This window comes from Actinia tenebrosa, unplaced genomic scaffold (assembly GCF_029948245.1).
Source record: "Actinia tenebrosa isolate PJP-AT-01 unplaced genomic scaffold, QUT_ActTen_1.0 PGA_scaffold0__85_contigs__length_37466705, whole genome shotgun sequence".
Classification (NCBI taxonomy): domain Eukaryota; kingdom Metazoa; phylum Cnidaria; class Anthozoa; order Actiniaria; family Actiniidae; genus Actinia; species Actinia tenebrosa.
The window spans coordinates 30943350-30967072 of record NW_028292569.1 but is presented as its reverse complement, the minus strand read 5'-3'; the positions used below and the strand labels follow the sequence as shown (position 1 = coordinate 30967072).

The following is a 23723-nucleotide window of genomic DNA, read 5'->3' as shown; positions in this document are numbered from 1 at the left end:
TAGCCATGCCCTGACTTAGATCAGCCCAGAGATTGTTTCAGTGTTTGATTTGTGAGTTAGCCGTGCCCTGACTTAGATCAGCCCAGAGGTTATTTCAGGGTTAGATCTGTGAGTTAGCCATGCCCTGACTTAGATCAGCCCAGAGGTTGTTTCAGGGTTAGATCTGTGAGTTAGCCATGCCCTGACTTAGATCAGCCAAGAGGTTGTCTTAGGGGTTGATAACATTTAAAAGTTGATTGTGGTCATTGCACTCACACATTGCATAATTTTATTGGTGTTAGTGAATTGTAACATGACGAACAAGGTACAGTCAGTACGGGGGGAGCATGTAGGTCTAAGGTAAACCAGGTAACGGGGGTAGAGTTGGTATGGTATCCCCGCCTCCCCCTGGAAGAGGTGGTAACGTCAACACAGAATCAGATGTGTTAACAGTCGATCCGGGGGAGGATGTTGGCATGTTTCCAGTCAGTAGATTGATCCAAGGAAGATACTTCCTGACATTTGCATAAACACCATATTTCAAAGCCCTGGCGCATCCCTTGCCCCAACTGGTCACCCCAACAAGGCTCCACTGTTTGGGATTTTCTGGATTTCTACAAACAAATGGCCCCCCGGAATCGCCCTGACACGAATCAACCCCACCCTGTCGTAATCCACCGCATAACATGTTAGGGGTGATCTTCTCTCCATACGACTGCTCGTGCTTGCATATATCACGTGATACAATTGGTACTTTGGCTTGCATCAAGACCTGGAACACGAACGTTGAAGAGGTTAGAAAGACGTTCAAAGCGCAGCCCTACATCGAGAGCTGTTTTTAAAGGAGCGCAACTTCGAACGCTTTGTATTAAATGGCTAGACTTTGAACCAAGACAAATTAGGTCTAAAGACCCTTTGCACTGAGTCCAGAGAGGAATTGTTCTGGGGGACAAAAACAATGGAATTTTTTGCACAAGAAAAGACGGCCTATTGTTTTGAACAATTCCTCTAGGAAAATCAATTCAAGAGGTGTATTCCAGGTATATTGCGCACCAACCTTGGAGGTGATACCCCCCTCTTGTAACGCACCCCATCCACTGATAGTACACAGGGTACCAGTGTCAAACTCGTCATCTGCTTCAGGAAGACAGATTGTATTTACTCTCTTGTTGAGAGTGGCTGGCTTATCTAGTTTGATGAGCGCAAGGTCGTTATCGGTCGTGTGCTCATTGTACTTAGGATGAATGTAATATTTGTCGATCAAGAAATCTTGTTCGGTTCCTTCTGTCTCGTTCAACAAATGCTCTCCTGAAATTAGAGATTTTACAACGAATTTAAAAAGATACGAACAGTATATATGACCCTTGGTGTAGAGCGGTTTTACGACCTCCATGTTATGAGGCAAATACAATATTGTTCTGCTAGCTAATATTATAAATTAATGATAGACTAAGCCAGTTTTTGCACCACTTTAAAACACATGCCATTCCCTTGAGTATTACATCTTTGTTTACCAGTATAGAGCTGTAACTCAAACAAAATATTTTTCTCGATAGATTGACACGTGGCTACATCTCTCTTTAAGCAACCACGCCTTTGCTTTTGCGACCACACTTATGCTTTAGCAACCCCGCCTGTGGTAACACATGGTTGCCAAGTAACTGTTTACCCGGACATATTGTTCATGACTTACCTAATCTCAGTTTATACATGGTCTTATCCTTAGTGATCTCAAAGCAGTGAGCTGCAGTCAAGACCCATTCTGGATCGATGAGCGAACCACCACAAAACTGCACATTCTTATCGTATCCTTTGTTCCATAGAAACGCAACCTGCCATGGCCACGCCCCTGCCTTGGCAACCACGCCTCCCACAATACGTGTCCCAACGGCACTAGTACCACACAGACGCCCACCTGAGGACAATGATTATACATGCTGTCAATAGACCTTTTTGCTGTCAGTCCACATGTCATTACCTAGAGTATTATTACTTTTCTAGACACTTTTAATTTGAGCCTAATGTTTTCCCATTTCAGACCATATGTCATTCCCTTGAATATTATTTCTTAACATTGCGTCATATTTCGTCAGTGCCCACACTGTCCTAACCCCTCCCTCCTGCGTCACCTGTTTGTTTTCCAGAAAGGCTCCTCGAGGTCCACACCGCTCTGAATCCTTGTGCTGTGTCAGATTCATCTGAATGGAGTTTGATTCTTAATGTCGTGCCTTGCGCGTTGATCACTCCTGGTGAGTTGGTGCCACAGAAACGACCTATGAAAAAGAGAATATGACCCTTAACAACCCTGAAACAACCTCTGGGCTGATCTAAGTCAGGGCATGGCTAACTCACAGATTGAACCCTGAAACAACCTCTGGGCTGATCAAAGTCAGGGCATGGCTAACTCACAGATAGAACCATGTAACAACCTCTGGGCTGATCTAAGTCAGTGCACGACTAAGTTACTCACCAAGCGAGGGAGAGTTCTTTTTTGTTCCTTCCCAAATCTCCACGTTATCGTACGAACATTTGGCGCTCTGCTCAACGTTGAAGATTTCGAATGAAAGCGTCAAAGAGTGGGTTATTGGTACTGTAATAATCCATTCACAGTCTACATTTGCAGGGTAGTTGTTAGGGAAGTGAGGACTAGAGATATCTCCCGTCAAGTTGGTGAATTTACCACCACATTCTGCAAAGGTAATGGTGTAGATCGGGATAAACAACGTTTCATTTTGAATTTGAGAACTTTTAAGACGAAATTATCTTATAAAGGCTTAGCAACATCACGTGACAGCAGCCTTGTTAGATAGCAGGAACAATACGATCGTTTTTATGAGAAAGATGCAAAGGGGTTTTATTGTTCTGCCATCTAACCACAGGCAGCTCAAGCTGTATTATGGGCGCTGGCACGCGATGGTGCAAAGCCTCTATTGCAACATACTTATGATAATATACGTGTCATCCTCATCCTCAATAGATAAATAAGTAAACAAACAAACGCATAAGTACATAAACAAACAAATAGGTAAGCAAGTAAAAAATTAATTATTGTATAAATAAGTAAGTAAAAATTAAACATACAAAAAAAAACAACAAACGAACGAACAAACAAACAAACTATTAAATACTTACTTATATTCCTAGATACAGCCTTCCAAGTTGCTCGAAAGCCTTTACCAGTATCAGCATCATCAGATGTGAATACGATGTAAAGACTGTTGCCCGATGAACGGATGGAAGTCTTGGGTTTCTTGGATCCACACAGGTGAACTAGCTCAGGTCCCTTGGACTAAACATCAATGAGGTAACTAGTATTAATACCCTTAAACAGAATAGTGCTAAAAAGAGAAGTAAGTATAAAGTATGGATAGCATGAAAGGTCAAAGCAGGGGAAGGTAGTGCAAACTAAGCTGAAGATGCTAAGGTATGGCAGTTGAATGTAAAGGGATCGAGGGCAAGGTAAAACAGGAAAGAACATGTAGTGTAAAACATGCATGGCAGGGTATTGTATTCATAGGGTAAGGACATGAAGTGTAAGCCATGGCAAGGTATTGTGAGTTATGGCAAATGAGCGTAAGGTAATGTATTCATAGGGTAAGATAGGGCATATAGTGAATGATGACATTGAGAGTGAATATAGTGCAAGCCATGGTAGGGTATGGTAAGGTAGGGCAAATGAGCGTAAGGTAATGTATTCATAGGGTAAGATAGGGCATATAGTGAATGATGACATTGAGAGTGAATATAGTGCAAGCCATGGTAGGTTATGGTAAGGTAGGGCAAATGATCGTAAGGTAATATTTATAGGGTAAGATAGGACATGTAGTAAAGGATGACATTGAGAGTGAATATAGTGCAAGCCATGGTAGGTTATGGTAAGGTAGGGCAAATGAGCGTAAGGTAATATTCATAGGGTAAGATAGGACATGTACTGAATGATGACATTGAGAGTGAATATAGTGCAAGCCATGGTAAGGTATGGTAAGGTATGGCAAACGAAGGGCAGGATAGGAGAAGCGTATTGCAAGGTACAATCATAAGGTATGCATGTATAATAAGCTAATAATATTCTTAAGTGACCATAGACCTCTCCACTTACATTAGCGCCATCATATATCGTTAAACTATCGTATCGACACTTCTTGCTTCGTTCGATGTCCATCTCTTTGATATTCAATTCAATCGCGCTCTTGGAATCGACTCTTATCGTCCAGACACACGTAGATCCCGTGGGGTAGGGGGACGGGAAACCTGGTGAGGTGACTTCTCCAGTCTTTCCTTGTAGATTACTCCCACAGTCTGACATCAGTACATTTTTTATGCATAACTTTAGTTGTTAAATTTAATTAACTTCAAATGCGTGAAAGTAATTCAGGATATTTAATTCGCATGTGCGTGTGCGCATTTCAAGCATACGTGCCTTCTCTCCTTCTTCTCTATCTTCCTTCCTTCCTTTCCTCCTTTAGTCCATTCACCCTTCTTTCTTTCTTCTTTCTTTCTTTCTTTCTTCCTTTCTTTTCCATGCTACGCATGCTCCACGAGGTTGCGCAGTGTTGTGTCTTCGAACAACTAAACAAACAGTCAAAACCTAAAAATGGCGCACATCAACTTTATCAAAAATAACTCGCTCAACTCAATTCCCTCTATGACAAGTTTAAAATATTCACATGAACAAAATAGACTCATTATGTCTTGCTGTAGTGCACAAAGCTTTCTTTACTGATTGAAGAAATGTAAATATTTTGATGAAATGCAGCCATACTTACTAGACTTGAGTCTCTTTGGAGCTCGAATATTCCTAACTAATAAGCTGTCATCGTCTTCCTGCTCGTTAAAATACATTCAAAGTGGTTTCACAGAGTTAAAAGGATTGCACTTCCAGTAGAATTAAAAGTTATATAAGACACTCCAGTTGAGGGTCCCTAAAAAGTAGCTTGCCATATTTGAAATCTCTATGTCTCCTTAATACCATATAGTTGATATCAACTATTAACTATGTTCATACCAAGTCGTACCGCTCAATGAGCTAATCGTTCACAAATTGATTGTAAATAATTCGTTAGAAATATTGCCAGAAAGATGCCTCCGGCGTTAAACATAAAATCAAATTTCTAGTATAGTTTTCGCTACAAACACTGCGTTGTGTGGAGTGTTCAGTTGTTCATACCTTAAAGAAGCTTTCTAGAGGTATCGATTGGACCAGTCCAACGATAGTAACAGCAACTAAAAGCCGGACAACCGCCATGGGTACAGCTGTAAAAAACCAGTCCTTTTTACTGAGTGATCGACTTTTGCGTAGAGATCTTGATGCTTTAGGGACGATGTGTGAAATACGTTAAAATTAGATGCATCAAGAAAAAAATTAACTCTTGCCGGAGGGCGGCTGGTTGGTTTATTCAGCTGAAAGATTCAGGTCTGATAAAATTATGATTACACTATTGTCCGGGATGGAACTTTGAGTAGTTCAAATTTCGCACAACCAAAAGCAATTATATTTTAAAGAGAAAATCTAAATACTCCGTTTTCCCCATGCCCAACAGTAACTGTCCTTCCTATTGGGAATAAGATCGATGCGCTATACTCCAGCATTCCCTAGAACGCTCGGTTAGTTAAATTAGGACGTCCCTTGATTGACTATTCGAGTTGTATTTGGTTTTCTATATATTGGTTGAAGCCAGTTCAACGGCTGTTTATACTTCTGTTAAGTGTTCTTTGGTATATTTTTATTGAGTGTGAGCGTATTGATCTAGCTTGCCTTTTATCTGTCAGTTCGTAACGGACATGCGCAGTGGTTATGGCGATTATTTGCTACAGGTTGGTTTCCGTTGTAATAGTGCGCATGCGTCATGACTTATGTCATGTGTCATCACTTTCGCAGTTTAGTACTATTTTTTTATTTCACCGAGTTTGTTTGAAATATACGTCACCACTCACAAGGCGTCCCACATGGAGAGGAATATCTCTTGATCATAAGTCATCGACGAAAAAATCGGTATTTCGGGCATGCTGGTCATAGCAAGGAGTTAATCATCCACGGTCTAGGGGCCGATTAACCTCTCCCTTAGGCTTCGGCCAGGCTTCCTGATCATTCTGTAAGTCCTCGGATAGCGGTGTAGGGGTCGAAATCTCCGGCGTAGCCGTAAATGCTTCGCTCTGCCATACGACGGTTCAGCACTCGATGTCTGGAAGTATGGTCCTTTGATTTAATCAATCAAAAAAAACTGCTATCTATAAGCCTGAAGCGAGATGACGTTTTACCCCCGACTCTATACCATAATAGTTTCTAAAATTCTTTCATATTAAAATTTTTTATTCCTTAGAGAATACAGGAACAATAGTCATAATTAAAAAACAAAAGCAATGTGAAAAGGATTATGGTCTAGAGACGGGGGTAAAACGTCATCTAGCTTCAGGCTTATTGTAAATGAAATTTTGAAAGATAAGGCGGAGATAAAGTGCTACCGGAAGTAAACCGATGGCCCAGGTAAGCACAGCGGAATACAAGCATGCGCACTGACAACCAATGAATGGCCCAAAGAATGTAAACTCTAACTTATTGCCGTTTTTCTAAGCAACCCGGTTTTAAATCGGTAAAATAATTAGTCTTACCTTAGCCGGATCGATCAGATTTTCAGACCTAATTCTTCTTTCTATTGAGTCATTCTTTAAAAGATGCAGAAAGATGTTAATGACTTCGTCACCACCCTGCGCAATTCTTGACTTTAAAAATCATTTTAGGAAAACCTCCTGAAATATGCTGTGTAGAATGTGGTGACTCATTCATACGACATACCGAAGATTTATTTTTGATTTATGTTCGTGGCATTCTTGTTTACAGATAGTTTCTGATTTTTTCTTTCTTGTTATTATTTCTGGGTTTCGTGCGCCCGTGATACTCTCTTTTTCGTGTGCATTATTTTTACTGATTCCTTTCGTTTTATAGATATTTTTTTTCAAATAGAAAGAAAATTTTCCAATCGAAATTTCTAACGAAGCTATAATCATGTACAAAATATATTTTAGTCATGTTCTGATAGATAGATGCTAATCATTCGCGGTCCAATCGCCTCTAAACAAACCAAGAATCGAAGAAAGAATTTTAAAAACAATATATATAACATGAATAATACTATTTTTCATTAAGTTACAGGAAGTCTGTAAAGTTGGGCTCAAAATATTTTCTTTTTAGCTTCAGAAACAAGTAGATTTTAGAAAATTCCGAAATGATTTAACTTTTGACGATGTAAACAAACTATCTCAAGAATGCTTGAGGCTTTTTATGTTCTGTACTTATAGTCTAAACTCCCAAACAATAGAAAATCTAATCCCAACAAAAGAATCTACTGAGTGGTGCTTATATTTTTCACTTAATACCAATTAACATCAAAAGGCAAAGCCCGCACGCTGCAAAGCTATTCACTTTTAAAAACCCTTTTGGTTCTTCAAGAACTCTTTTTGTTTCTGTCGTTTTGATAAACTTCCACAATATTGGCGGCTTCGTTTGCTCTTGTTTCTCCATGAACGAATCAAAGTTTTCAGCAAAACCAGAGGAAAATAAAGTATAAGTAAGAGTTTATATGTTATTAGGGAAATAATGGTATCTCGCGGCATCTATATTTCGCTCGAGGATGGCACAATACGTGAAGTGCAGCAGATAAAACAATGGAATATCTCTAAGCTTACTTATTACTTCGCCAAAGAGACGTCTCTAAAGTCAAAAGTCAGCTTGCTATACCAGATAAATTCAAATTTCTAAAATTAAGAACATTGGTAGATATTTTTAAAAACAAAGTTGATAGAAATCTTTGAAAAAGGTTTATCAAATAGAGGTCAACCGTAAATCATCCAAGTTTATTTATTTGTTCATTATAATGTACGATTTTCGTTCCATAAAATCTAATTTTAAAACATCAATTTTTCGTTTTAGATTGAAATTACCAAGGTTGAAAGTCGTAATTGTAAAAGGATTTAGTGCTGACATTCAGTCAATTAAAAAATGCCAGAGAGAGTCTTCAAAAATAAATAAATAATAAATATCCTCGCCTTAACCGTGCTTGTAAGGGTCTTTTTCTGCCATCCCTTTCTGGACATCAGTGAAGTTTGATGAAAACTTATTTGTAAACAAAAAACAATGATAAATCTATGATTACTTTTATTTTGGTACAACCAGATACTAAAGAATTCTGTGGAAAAATAATCATTAATATTTTACAATATTTTCGTATTCATTTGACATGATAATAATAACAATAATTTTCATATAATTCTTCGAGTTTACTACTGTCGTCCTCGCTCATCATCTAGGGAGAACACTGTTTTAATGTTACGTCTTTTGTACTTATTTACCATAAAAAAATATAGGCTGTTTCTACCGCTAATGAATTATTAATTTGTATTTTTTTTTCATAGATTTAGTCAAAATATGAATTCACCACATATTACGAAGATATTTTGAGGCCTAAATTGACTCTTTCTGAATTTTTCTCTGCCGGGCACCACGACATTCACCAACTCTTGTTCCCGCAAGGCTGTGAATTTGGTCAGCCAGCTCAGAAAATAAATTCAGTGTTTGCACACATAATATTCAACTCTTAATCTAGTATAACATTAATCTATGTACATATATGTCATTGAACATATAGAGCAAGGAAATGAAGAGTTTACAAGTTAACATCAAGTAACATCGCTCATGGCGTTTCCCCCCACAGTTTTCCCAAACGTAAACTAAAATCAAAAATTGAATACCTAATAGATGATTTTAGATGATTTTTTTCGTTGCGAAATTAAAAAGCATAAGGAGAAAGAATTCAGTAAAATCACCATAGAGTCGTTAGATTAATCCTGAATTAATTGTGGGAGCAAAAAGAGTCGTGCTATTCCAATTTGTCTTCTTCATGTCACGGTTCGTCTTAAGAATGTCGTTGAAGATGACACAAACATCGTTCATTATTTGTTCTTCTTATACTAACTGTCCCACAATGACTATGTTTGTTTTTCTAGCAAATTCTTCGCTGTAACACGTACATGGCAGTGAATATTGAATCAATCCTAGAAAGATTCTCCAAGCTTCTTATCAAGTATTGATGCCTATATTGCTAATGGAAAAATCCTTTCCTGATATTCTCTGATACTGATATCTTTTCCCCATCATTTGCTAGCTGTCTTCGCAGAATTTTGTAATTATTTCTTTATTAATGAATCAAGCAAAATTGTTCTGTTGGCGGTAGTTATATGGGATATCAGATATTTGTTTTTCAAAGCGTTTTGGAAACCATTAAGGAAAAGACAGATGCATTCTTTATCCATTTACCTCAATTTATCTTTTACTATCATGGATGTTTATCAACCATTTATATCTCTTAACATCCAGACTGTCTTGCCCACAAACCAATCGCATTTTCGCGGTTAAGCCGTCTCAGACATAACTCTCAGTTTTATATACGCATTTTACTTTATGTTAAAGCTTTTTGTTTCAAAATCATTTGTTTTCAACGATTCATAATAAAAAACAAGACCAAATAATCGGAGACATCCATGTTACATCTTTTCGGCTTCACCAGCTATTTGAGTGTCTGATTCCATAGTATTGAGCGCGTAATAATTAGATGTCCGATTGATTGTCCCACATGGTGTAGCTTTGCCTCTGTTGTTATTATTACTATCCGTCTCTTGCGATTTATTTAGATTAGTTTCACTTACTGCAAGTCTTTTCAGGACGCCCGGGGAAAACGAGGAATCAAAATTATTCAGCTTTTGCTTCTTTGTGGTTGAAGAATGTCCAGCATTCATAGTAGGAGTTGAATTCTTTCTCAGTGAAACTTTTTCTTTTTCTTCTAGTGTTTCAACTTTTTCTGCAATCACATACTCGCTGGTCGATATTTTCAGATTTGATTTCGAGCTGATACTAAACGATAAAGACTTTGTCAACAAATGTTGACTTGCTCGCCATATTTCCCGCGAAAGTTCACTTTGTGTTGATGAAGAAACAAGGCTGTCTTCATCACCTTCATCTATAGAATGAAGACTAGTAGTTGAATCGTTGAAGTATCGTAGAAGTAAATCCTCCTTCCCTGATTTAATAAACCCTGTAGCAAGCAGAAATACCATCCCTTCGCCCATCGCAACATCAATTACACTTTTACCATCGTTGGTAGTTACTGTGACATCAGCGTACGTTGCCAACAACAACTCAACCACATCAAGGAATCCTCCGTTGGCTGCAAAATGCAAAGCTGTCCATCCTTTTGAGTCACAGATTTCCATATTTGCACCATGGTCAAGCAGAACACCGATGATTTCTAGTCGACCATGAATACAGCTCCAGTGAAGCGCAGTCATATCATTCTGATCTTGATCATTGATCTTGTCACTCTCGAATCGAAGTACGAATCTCACCTGTGCGATATCATTGTCTTCGATAGCTTTTCTCAGGATTACGTCGGTACTTGATTTACGATGGTGACTTTTCTTCATTCTTACTGTTTTTTAAATATCTTTGACTCAGTTAGTAGCATTCCACATGTCTTCAGTTAACGCAAAGCACTCTGTCGGTTTTGTTTCTTTACGGAGAAGCCGTCAAATCTAAAATGATAAAAAAATCATTGAGGAATTAAGTGTCATTGTCCTGCATGAAATCTTATGTTACTCTTGGCATGTTTACTTAGGCTTTTGATCTATGTTTAAATATTTATAATCCAAAAGATAAAAAATAACCTTGCCGAACAGAAAACAGCTACGGGCCAAAAACAAGCGCGCAGCGGAAGAAGCCACGAATTCAGTTCACTCACCGGGTGGCTTCAGTGGACAAATTGTTCAAGTTCCCCTAAGTACTGTAGTCCAAGTCATTCATGTGATTCAAGCACTTATGGAAATGAGTCCATTAACAACTAGAGTCTTCTATTTACTTGGTCAGTTTTATGTACAGAGAGATGAAGTAGTGTGTATGGTTACTTTTCGTGTAATCTCAGTATTCTTGACACTAACTTTTTAGAGGTGTGAGGTAAATCTACTCAAAGTTTAACCACAGATAAAGAATTAATTTCAATTTTAGTGTAACCAGGTCTAGCAAGTTAAGGAGTGGTGGTTAATTAGGGAATTACTTTGGATGAATAAGAATTTGATTTATTGAGCTGAACAAATCTAAATCACTGAACACTGCCATTGCCGATTATATTGGTGAATAATGGCGGCTCACTTGATAAGATAGTGGTATAAAAAAACTCATTAAATAAAGCTGAAAAATAAAGCCCAAAGATACGAGAATTTATTTTCATAAATTATAGTCTTTTTTCCGATTTCCGCTTTCTTTCATGATTGCCCAAAGAGCCTTCCGGTCGTGATTGTCATCGCCATTGTAATTACTTCGCCAAACTTTCCAATTAAATTCAAAAATACTTCAACTATCCAGTGGATTTTAAATTCCACAAAATAACTGAAGCTTCCCAAAAGCTTTTTATACTTCAAAATTGTTTTTAATCCGAGGATTTAAGCGCATTTTTAGTCGCTAGAGTAATTCTACATCTTGGTGTTATTTGTGCTCAGTAGTGAGTTTGCAGCCGGTTTTACATAAATAATTTTGCCCAAAGTTTTTAGGCTACAAAATAAAATATTATATTATTATTATTACGATTATACTTACCAGAATATTCCAAATTCTTTTAGAAGTATATTTATCTTATTTCCTTAAGAGAACCGGCATTTTCATTATCATGAAAGTTCGCCTTAGTCGATTGTTGCAGTTGGTCGGCCAAAGTGGTGTCTGAGTGTTCCTACGTAGCTAGAGCATACGCAACAGTAGTCAAGTTATTTCGACACGAATCAAGTACCGTTCAGAGACGTCATAGTCATAACCAGTTTTGATTGTAAGGTCTCCCGCCAATTGCTATTGAAGTCACAGCACCACGGATTCACTTTTGTTCTGGTTTGCTAACGTTGTTTTCGTTTTTGTATGATTTATAAATCCGTAAAGTGAATTCCTTTCCGTTACGCTGAAATACTTGGCATGACTAAAGGACGTGATGTGAATATTGAGCTACAAGTGGGGCGATTGAGAGGTTTTCTCGTCTTTTTTTTTTGCTTTCTAAACTAGAAAAAACTCTGGACGGCAAGGAAACGTGGGGTAGCAACCGTAGAACAAGTCGAGAATGGATATAATGTCAAGACTACCGTTCAAGAAGTGTGGGCCGCAACACAATGACTACGAGGGTAGAGAAAAAAAAATTGAAAGAAAAATAGAATAAAGAAAAACAAAGATGAAACGCGTAAAATGGGACGCTGGAGAGAATTCCTTGCGTACCACTTTGAAGAAATCGGCGCAAAATCAACGTGAATTCGCGAAAGGAACAAGACTGATGAACAAAAGCGATTACAAAGTGACAAAAAAGTGGTTTTATAAGAGCAAAGACGAAGTGTGTATTGTGATGCAAAAGAAAACATGAAGTAGAAAATGGTTGAGAAGACAATACTGTCATGATATTTAGTGGAGGCTTTGATTATGATTGCTTGCTTTAATGATGATTAATTCGGCATACTTATTCTGGTGCTTAACTTGATACAATGTGTGTAGAGAGAGGGGAGAGAGAGTCATATTACATTTGTTACATAATAGAGCCTAATGTTGCGTGACAAGTATATATTATTACATCCCCCTTTCCATTAAAGGGAAAAAAAAACTAATTTTATGAAACGCTAAAAATTATCTTAATAGAAAAAAAATATCATATGTAATAACAGTAATACTACTTGCTCATGCTTGCAAGTGTCAAATTTTTTTTTTTTTTTTTCTTTTTTTGTCTTTAAACGTATCTGTTGGGCGGTCTTACGATTCTTCCACTTCGGGTAACTGTGGTCCCAGGTGCGTGGCTTCCGTTGTTTTCCAGAGGTTCTGCATTGCCTCTGGTCTCTGTTAGTTCTTGATATTCACTGGTAGGTTGCTCTGCCGCTGGGGGTGCTTCTCTGATGTGACACCTGTTGCGTCGAAGCTCACTTCCAGTTTGTGACGTCACTAAGTATGAGCGTGGTGCTTCAAGCTTTTCCTTGACGACTGCAGGCTCCCACTTCTTGGTCGAGGGATTCTGAATGGTGATGTTGGTACCTCTTGCTAGCTCGGGTAGAGGTCTGACATTACGATCGTGGTAGAACCTTTGGATTTCTTGTTTTTCCCTTAACCGGTCGGTTATTTAATCACTGTTGGCACTCCTGTTGATGGTGCGGGGTAGGTTATCTTGTAGCTTTCTTCCGAAAAGTAACTCAGACGGCGATGGGAGTTTATTGTCAATGGGTGTGGTGCGTAGACAAAGCAGTGCCATACTGGGATCCTGTCGTTTCTCGAGTGTCTTCATGAGAACACCTTTGACTGTTTTAACTTGATTTTCTATGAATCCATTTCCTTGTGGGTAGTGTGGAGAACTGGTTACGTGGTGGAAACCATATTCGTTGGCAAATTCTTGGAATGCTACACTGTCGTACTGAGGGCCGTTATCTGATCGGACTATTTTTGGGATTCCCTGCTCGCTGAAGATTTGCTTCATCGCATTAATGACAGTTCTGCTATTACTCTGCCCTTTGGGTATCTTCCTGACGAATGGGTATTTGGAGTAAAAGTCAGAGATCAGAAGGTATTCAGAGTCGTGTAAGTGGAACAGATCAGTTCCTATGGTGTGCCACGGCCGAGGAGGTATCTCAGTTGGCAGCAACGGTTGTCTGGCATTAGATGCCTGATGTTGTTGGCAAATGGGGCATGATTGGGTAATCTTATCAATATCGTTGTTAAGGTTCTTCCAGTACACAGAAGTTCTGGCTCTGAGCTTTGTCTTTTCAGCTCCTTGGTGTGCTGCGTGAAGCTTTTGTAGAATGTCATTTTGAAGCGTTACGGGAATGATGATTCTTTGACCTTTTGTTAGTATTCCGTCATCTATTCCTAATTCGTCTCTGAATGACCAATAAGGCTTTAGGCTCTTTGAGATTTCTTTGATGGTTGATGGCCAGCCTTCGTAGATGACTTGCTTGAGGGTGGCTAATTCTTGGTCTGCGCTGGTGTTTTCACGAATCTTCTCAATCATGGTCTTGCTAAATTGAGGGTACACCTCATGTACTTGGACTTCCATGTTTCCAATGGGATGGTGATCTTCTGGTGATAGACGTGAGAGTGCATCTGCTATCAACATGTCTTTGCCGGGTATGTACTTGATTTTCAGGTCGTATGGCTGCAATCTTAGTAGCATTCTCTGTAATCTGGGTGGTGCAGATATCAGATGCTTGAGGTGAATACTTTCTAGAGGTTTGTGGTCGGTAAACACTGTGAATGGTCGCCCGAATAGATAAGTATGAAATCTCTCACAACCGTATACTACTGCTAGAAGTTCCCTTTCGATGTTAGCGTATCTTGCTTCGGTTTCAGTTAGCGACTTGCTTGCAAAAGCGACTGGTTTGCCATCTTGGAGTAAGGATGCTCCAAGACCCTTGGTCGAGGCATCAACTTGTAGGGTTACTTCCTTTCTATCGTCGAAATATGTTAGGGTGGTTGTATCAGTGATTGACTTCTTTACTTGCTCAAATGCTGCTTGGTAGTTGGCGTTCCAAGTGAAGACTTGGTTATCTTTGAGTAGACCTCTTAAAGGTGCTGTAAGTGTGCTTAAGTTGGGTATAATAATAATAATAATAATAATAATATTTATTTATAAAGCGCAAATACAAATCTGTTCTAAGCGCTAGTAAACAAACGACAAAGACAACGACAAAATAAAATTATTTACAAAGAATATGCTAATTTGAAGAGATAAGTTTTAAGTTCAGTTTTGAATGAGGCTAGACTTGATGCATTTCGGAGAGATATTGGAAGTGAGTTCCAGAGTTCAGGAGCAGCCACAGAGAAGGAGCGATGACCATAAGATTTAAGATTATAAGAATGTGCTGATAGAAGAACTTGTGATGCAGAACGAAGATTACGGTTCGGTTTATACACTGAAATGAGTTCCCGGATATAGATAGGAGATTGCCCATGAAGAGCTTTAAAAGTAAGTAATAGGATTTTATATTTAATTCTAGATTCAATTGGTAGCCAATGCAGATTAACGAGGATAGGTGTAATGTGGTCATGTTTATGGGAAAGAGTGATTATTCTGGCAGCAGCATTCTGTACAGATTGTAGTTTATCTAAGAGTTTGTTTGGTAAGCCAAAGAGCAGAGAGTTACAGTTGTCGAGTTTGGAGGATATGAACGCGTGGACGAGAGTTTCAGTTGTTTTCAAAGAGATGTATTTTCTTATTTTAGCAATGTTTCTGAGATGATAAAAAGAAGACTTGCAGATATTATTCACATGACGAACCAAAGTAAGATGCGTATCAAATATAACACCAATGTTCCGAGCATGCATTGAGGGCATTATCACATCAGAACCAAATTGAAGAGAAGGAAGAGTTAACTGTGGGCTGTGCTTTGAAGAAAATAACAGGAATTCAGTTTTGCCTTTATTTAGTTTCAATTTATTTGTAGTCATCCAAGCATCAATATCAGATAGACAGTTTTCAATCAGTTTCATGGAATCATTAAGAGACAAATCATCATTACAGGAGAAAGGAATAATATAATTGAGTGTCATCGGCATAAAGGTGGAAAGACATTCTGTGTATTCGGAGGATATCAGCTACTGGAGAAGTATAAAGGAGATACAACAAAGGACCAAGTACGGAACCTTGAGGTACGCCATCATCATCATCATCATCATCTGCTTCAGGGCGGACACCTTTGCAGGGTCGGGCTGTATTCCAGCTTCGCTACAGATGATGCCATAGAATTTGATCTTATCTTGCTTTATGTGACATTTGTCTGGATTGAGCTTTAACCCAGTCTTCTCACATCTTTGGATCATGCTGTGCAAGTTTTGGTCATGTTCTTCTTCTGTTTGGCCATAGACTACTATGTCGTCGACGATTCCAATGACTCAATTACAGCCTTCGAAGGTCTGGTCGATTTTGGATTGGAATACGTCTTGTGACATACGGAGGCCGAATGGCATTCTCAGAAACCGATACCTGCCAAACGGGGAGTTGAAAGTTGTGAGGTAACTTGATTCTTTGTCGAGGACGACGTTCCAGTATCCGCTTTTGGCATCTAGAATTGAAAAATGCTTGGCTCCGCTGAGTTTGGGAAGAATTTCTTCTAGTGTTGGCGTAACGTGGTGGTCACGTTGAATGGCGGCATTAAGATCTTTAGGATCCAGACATATTCTTATTCTACCGTTGGGTTTGCGTCTATAGACTAGGCTGTTGACCCATGCGGTTGGTTCACCTTCTCGGACCTTTGTGATTATTCCTTGTTCCATCATCTCGTCTAGCTCTAGCTTGATATCATCCTTAAGGCTGATTGGTACTCTTCTTGGTGGGTGAATCACAGGGGCTATGTTGGGGTTCAGCGTGATATGGTATTCGCCTTGGAATTTTCCGATGCCGTCGAAGCAGGTGGGGTATTTGGATAATAGCTGTGCTTTACTTTCTATCTTCTGGCTCGTAGCGTGGTTTATATGACTTTGGTCGTGTGGTTGTTTGGCATCATCCTGTGTTTCCACAGAACAGTTCAGTGTAATTAGCCTTAAATCTAGTGCTGTTGGCAAGCCTATGATTGCACGGCCTGGCGCGTTGGTGATGTAGAAAGGTGCTTTGGTTTGCAATTTATTGTGTGTGCATTCTATATTATATATGCCTAGTTGACCGATTTCTGATCCGCCGTATGCTGTGAGCTTTGTTGCTGATGGCTTTAGGGCTTTAGGTAGAGGGTTTCTGTCTGGACCAATTTCCTCCGGAAACATCTGTTTGAAAAGTCGGATTGGTAGGATGTTGGCTTGTGCTCCTGTGTCTACCTTGGCCTTCAAGTTTGCAGCTTGTGCGTTTCGCATGTTGGCCAATTGAACGCCTAGTGTTGCGTATACTTCATCTCTGGGTTTAGTATTGACGTTATCGACACTTATTGATTCAAAATTCAATGAGTCAAAATGTTCATGTAAATCATTTGTGTTCATCATCTCATGGACGCGCTTGTTTTTGTGACGTGCGTCTTGTGTGCTGTCTTGATATGATGGTTTTTTGTCTTGTGTCGTATGTTGGTTTGTGGGCTGTTGTGTGGACCTGTTCTTTTGGCGGCACATTTTACTCCAGTGGTTAGCTCTTGAGCAGTAATTGCATGTAGAGCCATATGCGGGACATTTTCGGTATTCATAAGTGTTTCCGCAGTTTCCACATTTTCTCATGTTCCCGGTTCCGGATTTTCCTACGGCGTGCACGCTTTGGTTGTCAAGCGGTTTGTTGGATAGCTGTGCTACATGCGCCATCGTTGCTTCGTAAGTTCTGGCGTATTCGATTGCTTTGTCAAGCGTTAAGTCGTTTCCGTGCTCTAGTATTCGCTCTTGAGCTTTAACATGCTTAGTGCCTATAATCAATTGTTCAATCAGGCGTTCTTCTAACTCCTGTTGATCTCTAAACTTGCATTTATTTGCATGATTCCTGCACCTAGTCATGAAATCATCAGTGCTCTCATCGTTATTTTGTTTTAGATGTTGTAGCTGATATCTTTCTAATCTAAAGTTAGTTTTAGGTGCAAGATGCTTTTCGAATTTGGACCAAATAAAGTCGGGCTTTGTTTTGTCATCGTCGTCGGCCCACGTGAAACTGTTGTATATATCTACGCCTTGACGGCCTATCCAAAGTAATATATATGAGGATTTTTCTACATCTGATTTCTTTGAGAACAGACCGGTGAATATTAATTGGCAATATTGTTTAAATCTAGCAAATTCGTCGGTGATATCGGCTCCAGCTTGCCAGTTCATAACAGGGGGCGTGAACCCTGTCGCCATGCTTGATGTGTTTCTTGCCGAAAAAACGCTTATTTCTTAATATTACTGACCTTCCAGTGTCTTGTGTGTTTAGTGCTTTACTTCTGACACCATGTCATGATATTTAGTGGAGGCTTTGATTATGATTGCTTGCTTTAATGATGATTAATTCGGCATACTTATTCTGGTGCTTAACTTGATACAATGTGTGTAGAGAGAGGGGAGAGAGAGTCATATTACATTTGTTACATAATAGAGCCTAATGTTGCGTGACAAGTATATATTATTACAAATACAAGGATAGAATGTATGAAGAATGGTACAACGCAGGAGGGAAATTGAAAAACAATGGCGAAGCAACAGTTTGAAAAGATACAGAAACTTTACCCCACAGAACGATCTATAAATAGTTTGAATTCTCAGTCTGTTGATGATTGAACTTTGGTTGTTAAAGAAGCCAGGACAGCGGTCGTTGTCATGATAAGAAGACCTCACCAAGAAGCAAGCATGGCTTGGGTTAGTTAATTAATGATGAATTCAACCCCGTGGTCTCCCTGTGCTAAGGATAAAAGGGAAAAACTGAGAACAACATAAATCATTAAAGGGAAAATCAAACTCTTTCCCAGATCTTACTCATTCCGTGAATAAGAAGGACCTGGGTACGAGAATAGAGGAACCCAGAAAAGGACTGCAACGACGACGTTTTTAACAGGGTTCCCAAGTCATGGCATTTGCATCAAATTATAAGTTAATTTTCTATTCTCACTGAATAAATTAGCACGGAGCAGTATGAATTAGCTCAACGCACATGACTTATTGCACAACGTCGTTTGAAGCTTCGGAAAACGAATTTTGCCCCACCCACCCTCCCCTAGGCCTGGTGTTTACCTCATCACAGTCGCGGATCTCACCCCATATCTTAACTTCATTGCGACGTGATAATGGATTCAGCGCGGATATATTTCTTTATTTATTTCCCCTTTCTAATAAAACAAAAACCGCAGACCACTAAGCAACGCAGGCTAACAAAAAAGGTCACACGATAACATGACCATAATCCTTTGCGTTTCAGTTACCAAATAATACGTTAATATATAGATAGGATAGCTTAACAGGCTGTCTTTCTGAAAACTGACTTAATTAAAGTGCTTAACACTGACTATAACGTTAACAGGGAAAAAGAAATTCTGCTCAAAGATAAGGATATTATTTATTCATCAGTAAAGGAATAAATAGGACCAAATGTGGTTTGCCATGAATGATATTCAAAAGCTAACATTAGGGCTGTATAAACAAAATGCTTTAATAGATGACCATAAAATAACTGTGAATATTACTTCAGGATGTTAGATATCTTAATCAATAACAGACTGAAAATATCTCTAAATACGATCTTAGCTTTATGTATATTTTATATCCGAATATTTCAAGTCATTAGTCCTCGATAATCCATTTTTTAACTTGATTTTTTTAAAAAGACTGGCAATGTCTGGCAAAAAGTGACGAAAATCTTTTAAAAAGAATTTGACTTTATTGAATGAAAATTACAGAAATAATAACTGCTATATGCAAAGAGTCTACGCCATATCAGTACTATCCTGGTGTCCAGCAACTTATCTTTCGTTCTCTCATTTCTTGTTATTTTTACTATTTTTTTTTTTTTTTTTTTACAAATAGCTAGGGCATTTAATAAAACTTAATTTATTCCAAAAATCTTTGCTTTTTTGTTGCTCAATATTATCTTTTACTAAATGATTAATGCTCAGTCGCCTCAGCCAACATTGTTTTTCTTCCAGCAAAACATACTTATATATTTACCATTCTGCAGTATTAATTACATGACTCAGTAAATACTTCTTGCTCTTCTTATCTGTTGGTATATCTAATGCAGAAATTTTTGGTTTTCCTAATAGAGCCAAAGACTAGTGCCTATAGACTATTATATTCGGTCTAAATACTTATGCCTTGAAGTAATATTTCTACAATTCAATAAATATAAAAATAACTTAGATGAAAAATTAAGAGAACAATATTTCTGGCAGGTACGAGTGTCAGACCTTAAATAGCTCAAGTGTGGTAACGAAGTGACATAGGATTTGATTTTTCGGATCCAAATTTTCTATACTTGTAGAATAATTTGAATGAAAAGTGACTGAGAATAAATAATTGATGAAATCTTGTCAGTAGACAAGCGAAATATTTGAATAATTACAAGTAAGATAATTTTCGAAAACTACCAGAACTTGTGGTAATGAGATCTTTCACCTTTAATAAAGTCCCTGTATGACTGATTCGATGGTAACGTCAAAATTTTGTCACTCTCAGATAGTTTTTCTGTTGAAACAAAAATTAAGTATATTTACATTCGACTGAACAACTAAGTGTTTTGCCATTGAGGCGAAAATCTTTTGTCTTTGATTAACTTGCGGGTTATGCTCTGACCAAGCTCGTTATTCGCACCAATATTTCTCAACAGACAGGCAATTCCAAATAGGAATATCGTGAATTTAATTATCAGCGTTGTTGGCCAATGAGAAGGCTTCTCGTTGACATCACAGTCAAGCTTGTCCGTCGTAATCGTAATCCAAAGGAACACTTCACATAGGATGATTACAGAGATACTTGGCACACCAACTGACGAACTTTAATTCAAGACTGTAGCTAGTTTTTTGGTTTCTAGTGCAGCCTCGTGTCGAGGTCAGTGTTTCTAAAGTGATTGATTCTTTTTTGGTCTCTCGTTTAGTGCTTTGGTTCTGCGTTATTAGACACGGCAATGGCTACGGTAGAAGATTCTATCTCACCTCCTCTGATCATAGCGCCAGCTAATGTAGCTAGTTTTCCGCGAAGATCTCGGATGAAGAAGCCGATGTCTCGTGTTTCATTAGCAACGGACCGTTTCTCTTGTACATCATTCTTAACCACTGGGAGCTACAACGAGAGCGAGTTATCTTGGTCTGACTTACCTCGATGGCGCAGTTTACCGAGTAATTTGGAAGAAGAAGTCTATTATGATGATTGCCCAGATATCTTACGCGCGTGGTCTAGGTATAGGCTTACAAACATGGCACGAAGATACAAGACTATGGACTATATAAATATGATGATCGCCTCGCGTAATGAAATGATGAGAAGTGCAGAGATCGACATTGGATCAAATTTATCGACAATGACAATGACGGGGCTCTCTGTTAGTCGAGATTTGTTGTTTGATCGCGATGACTTTTCTGAACAAGGCTCAGCGAATGTTACAAGAAGCCCTTCAGACGATCGACTTTCTTGGTCAGGGCAAAATGAGGATAAAAATACTAGTCTTACTGAAGCGAACTTAAAGGAAGCCTTGTCTCGTGTGTCCAATGCGGTTTCTTGCGAGAGTCTGAATAAACGTCATCGCAAAATGAATAAAATTGAAAAATGGCTTTTCAAATGCCGAAGCAGCCCTCAAAACAGCTTTGTGGATTGAGAAAGAAATTCTAGGAATCTCAAGAGAAAAGACTGAATGAAAGAAATAAAATCGCAGCCGCTTGTGCATGTATATCAATTAATGAATGAAAGACAAATGAATTGTTTTCATCTGCGTAGGCACCTGTTCAGACTGTATGTTTTTGGAATCAAACGCTCTGGGATCGGAAAGCAACGATTACTATTAACCTGAGTCTGTTTGATGAATAACCAAACAAAGAAATTGGCTTTTATACATCCTTTCAGGGATTATCTGTATGCCATATTCAGGGGGAAACTCAAATATGATCCGTAAATGGGAAAGAAAATGGTATGATCTTGTGCGGTAAAATACCTTGATAAATTCAAAACATTTATCAAGACATTCTAGAAAACAAATGTAACCTCGCATGACCAAGCGAGTAGAGGAACAATATCCAGTGAAAAAACACAATGGCGAAAACTACTTAGGAATTCTAGTACAGCACTATGAATATCATTAGTGCTTACTTTATTTATTTTTCTCTATTGTTTTTGGGCTGTAGTTAGGACGCCGAATGGAAGACTAGAACAACGCGAACGCTCAAAAACGCATTACTATGAAAAAATCGAGCTGATATAGGCTCATAATGAGAAGAATATTAGAAAATAGTGTCTAGCGCCGCTATGCACTGACTTAATCATCCATCGAATATTAAAGGTTTCAAAGAGACAATCTTATCAATGTTAATATCGACCCGGAAGTCAATCACGAAAATGACGATGATGGAAGTTTTTCGCCCATTTATCCAACCAAATTATCCATGTATTGAGTAATCTGAGCTGATGGTCCAACCACGATTGCTTGTCTGAAGCTACGTCTTGTTGCACACTTGCAGTCTTGATGGAGAACTACGCTCTTTGTCTTTCGTAGATAAAGACCTCAAAAGAGACTAAGTTTAAGTCAGCCTTTAAAATATATTTTTGCATTTTTTTGTCTACGAAACCATCTGCCTCTTATTGCATAAAATTGATCAATAGTCATAGTATACATCAGGTTTAGCCGATTGTGGATGAAAATAAATTCATTCCTTTCTTTTCATGGATATGTATTTCTCATTCTCTATAGTTTTTCGTTCAACAAATTTTTTACAAATATTGTAAGGGCTTAGAAGATACCAATTATGAAAAGCGTATATGGCAATGTAAAGCATCCTGTGATATTGATCCAACACTCTTGTAGGCGCGCAGTCAAAAATATTCAAATAGCATAAGGCAAACTGCAAAAGATAATGAGAACCAAAGAAGCTCTTAGCAAAAAGAAGAAAATTCGGACTCATTTACTTGGTTGATATCATCAAAAGTCTCCTTTTCTGAATTCCAAATTTTTGTGTGTGAAAGTGGTCCTTTTCACTTCAATTATCAGCTGTATATTTAATCGCCTTTGATCTAGTGTGGTGACAATCGAAGGAAGCAGTTAGTCACACTTGATGCCGGACTAATGGAATAGTGATTTATATTCCTATATAGTGAGGTTTATGACATGCAGAATTGAGTGTTCCAGAAACATTTAGACGCAAGTTGACGCGCGTCAATCCATCGGAACATTCATACTGTACAGTACTAGTATACAGCCGCTAGCTATAGTCTTAACGACTAGATTTGTAAGTTTTAAGCCTTACAGTGCTTGCTTAATTCACTTTTTAAAAATGCTTTTTTCAAGACAAATTGAAGTTAATATTGTGATGTAAAGGAGAGGAACGAATAAAACAAAAGCCATTTCACTTTTCTAGCAATTTTATGTTCACTTTTGACAAGTCTGCTAAAGTAGTGGTAGTTACTCTGCACGAGCACACATCAACATATCACATATATCACTGGCAGCAGCTACATGTAAATACACTACTAAATGGAGTTATTTAATTGTAATGGCTTCTTTGGATGTGAAGCCGTACCTGACAAAACTCCGCAAAAATTAGCTGTCATGTGTGTTTTAAGTCGTCGGCAACCCTACACAGCGCATTGTTCAATTTCTTCTGATAGTTTTTCGGCAAAGGCCGAAGACAATTAATTCTGTATTCTAAATAATTCGTTTCCTCTTCGTTGCGGTAATTGAAAGATAGATATGCCGGACTCTCTTATTGCGCAGTTTTTTTCCCAGTATTTCTAGCGGCGCTGATTAAATACTCGGATCTTCATTAGCCTAGACGTATTAGTATTTGATCGTTTTAACTTTCACTGCAAAGCGACTGCAAGAAGTCTTCAACGCGCGGACATTTCATCTGTTCATTTTTTAATTTCTTCTGCCTTATTTATTGTTTATTTTCCCGGCTCCTGAGATCTTTTATAAAAGACGAAGATTTGTTTTGTTACAAATGTCTTTCCATTCTCTACTGGATGATCATTATCATTTTGCCAGCCATTCTCATTCAAAGGCAGTCTCAACACACTGGAATAGATGCGCTAATAGATTTGGAGCCAAATTGCATGGCTTTCTCAT

At 38.4% G+C, this 23723-nt stretch overlaps 3 protein-coding genes across 4 annotated transcripts; 1 reads left to right on the top strand and 2 right to left on the bottom strand.

Annotated features, from left to right (window-relative positions):
* Window positions 1–251: 251 nt before the first annotated feature.
* LOC116302919 (ovochymase-1) lies at window positions 252–5333 on the bottom strand. The gene is made up of 9 exons (XM_031712331.2): window positions 5147–5333; window positions 4746–4803; window positions 4079–4278; window positions 3112–3268; window positions 2450–2668; window positions 2109–2252; window positions 1673–1894; window positions 1037–1287; window positions 252–751 (listed from the first exon to the last, which is right to left on the bottom strand). Exons 1-9 carry the CDS (start codon window positions 5222–5224, stop codon window positions 335–337), a joined length of 1746 nt encoding a protein of 581 aa, XP_031568191.2. The 5' UTR covers window positions 5225–5333; the 3' UTR covers window positions 252–334.
* A 2781-nt stretch (window positions 5334–8114) lies between these two features.
* LOC116302927 (uncharacterized) lies at window positions 8115–11909 on the bottom strand. 2 transcript variants are annotated; one of them, XM_031712344.2, is made up of 2 exons: window positions 11618–11909; window positions 8115–10560 (listed from the first exon to the last, which is right to left on the bottom strand). In XM_031712344.2, exon 2 carries the CDS (start codon window positions 10450–10452, stop codon window positions 9517–9519), a length of 936 nt encoding a protein of 311 aa, XP_031568204.2. In that variant the 5' UTR covers window positions 10453–10560; window positions 11618–11909; the 3' UTR covers window positions 8115–9516. The 2 variants fall into 2 exon arrangements, with proteins under 2 accessions (XP_031568204.2, XP_031568205.2); XM_031712345.2 differs by lacking the exon at window positions 11618–11909 and adding an exon at window positions 10693–11213.
* Window positions 11910–20227: 8318 nt separating this feature from the next.
* Window positions 20228–23007, top strand: LOC116302928 (uncharacterized). The gene has a single exon (XM_031712346.2). The coding sequence runs from the start codon at window positions 20580–20582 to the stop codon at window positions 21264–21266; it is 687 nt and encodes a 228-aa protein (XP_031568206.1). The 5' UTR covers window positions 20228–20579; the 3' UTR covers window positions 21267–23007.
* Window positions 23008–23723: the final 716 nt, after the last annotated feature.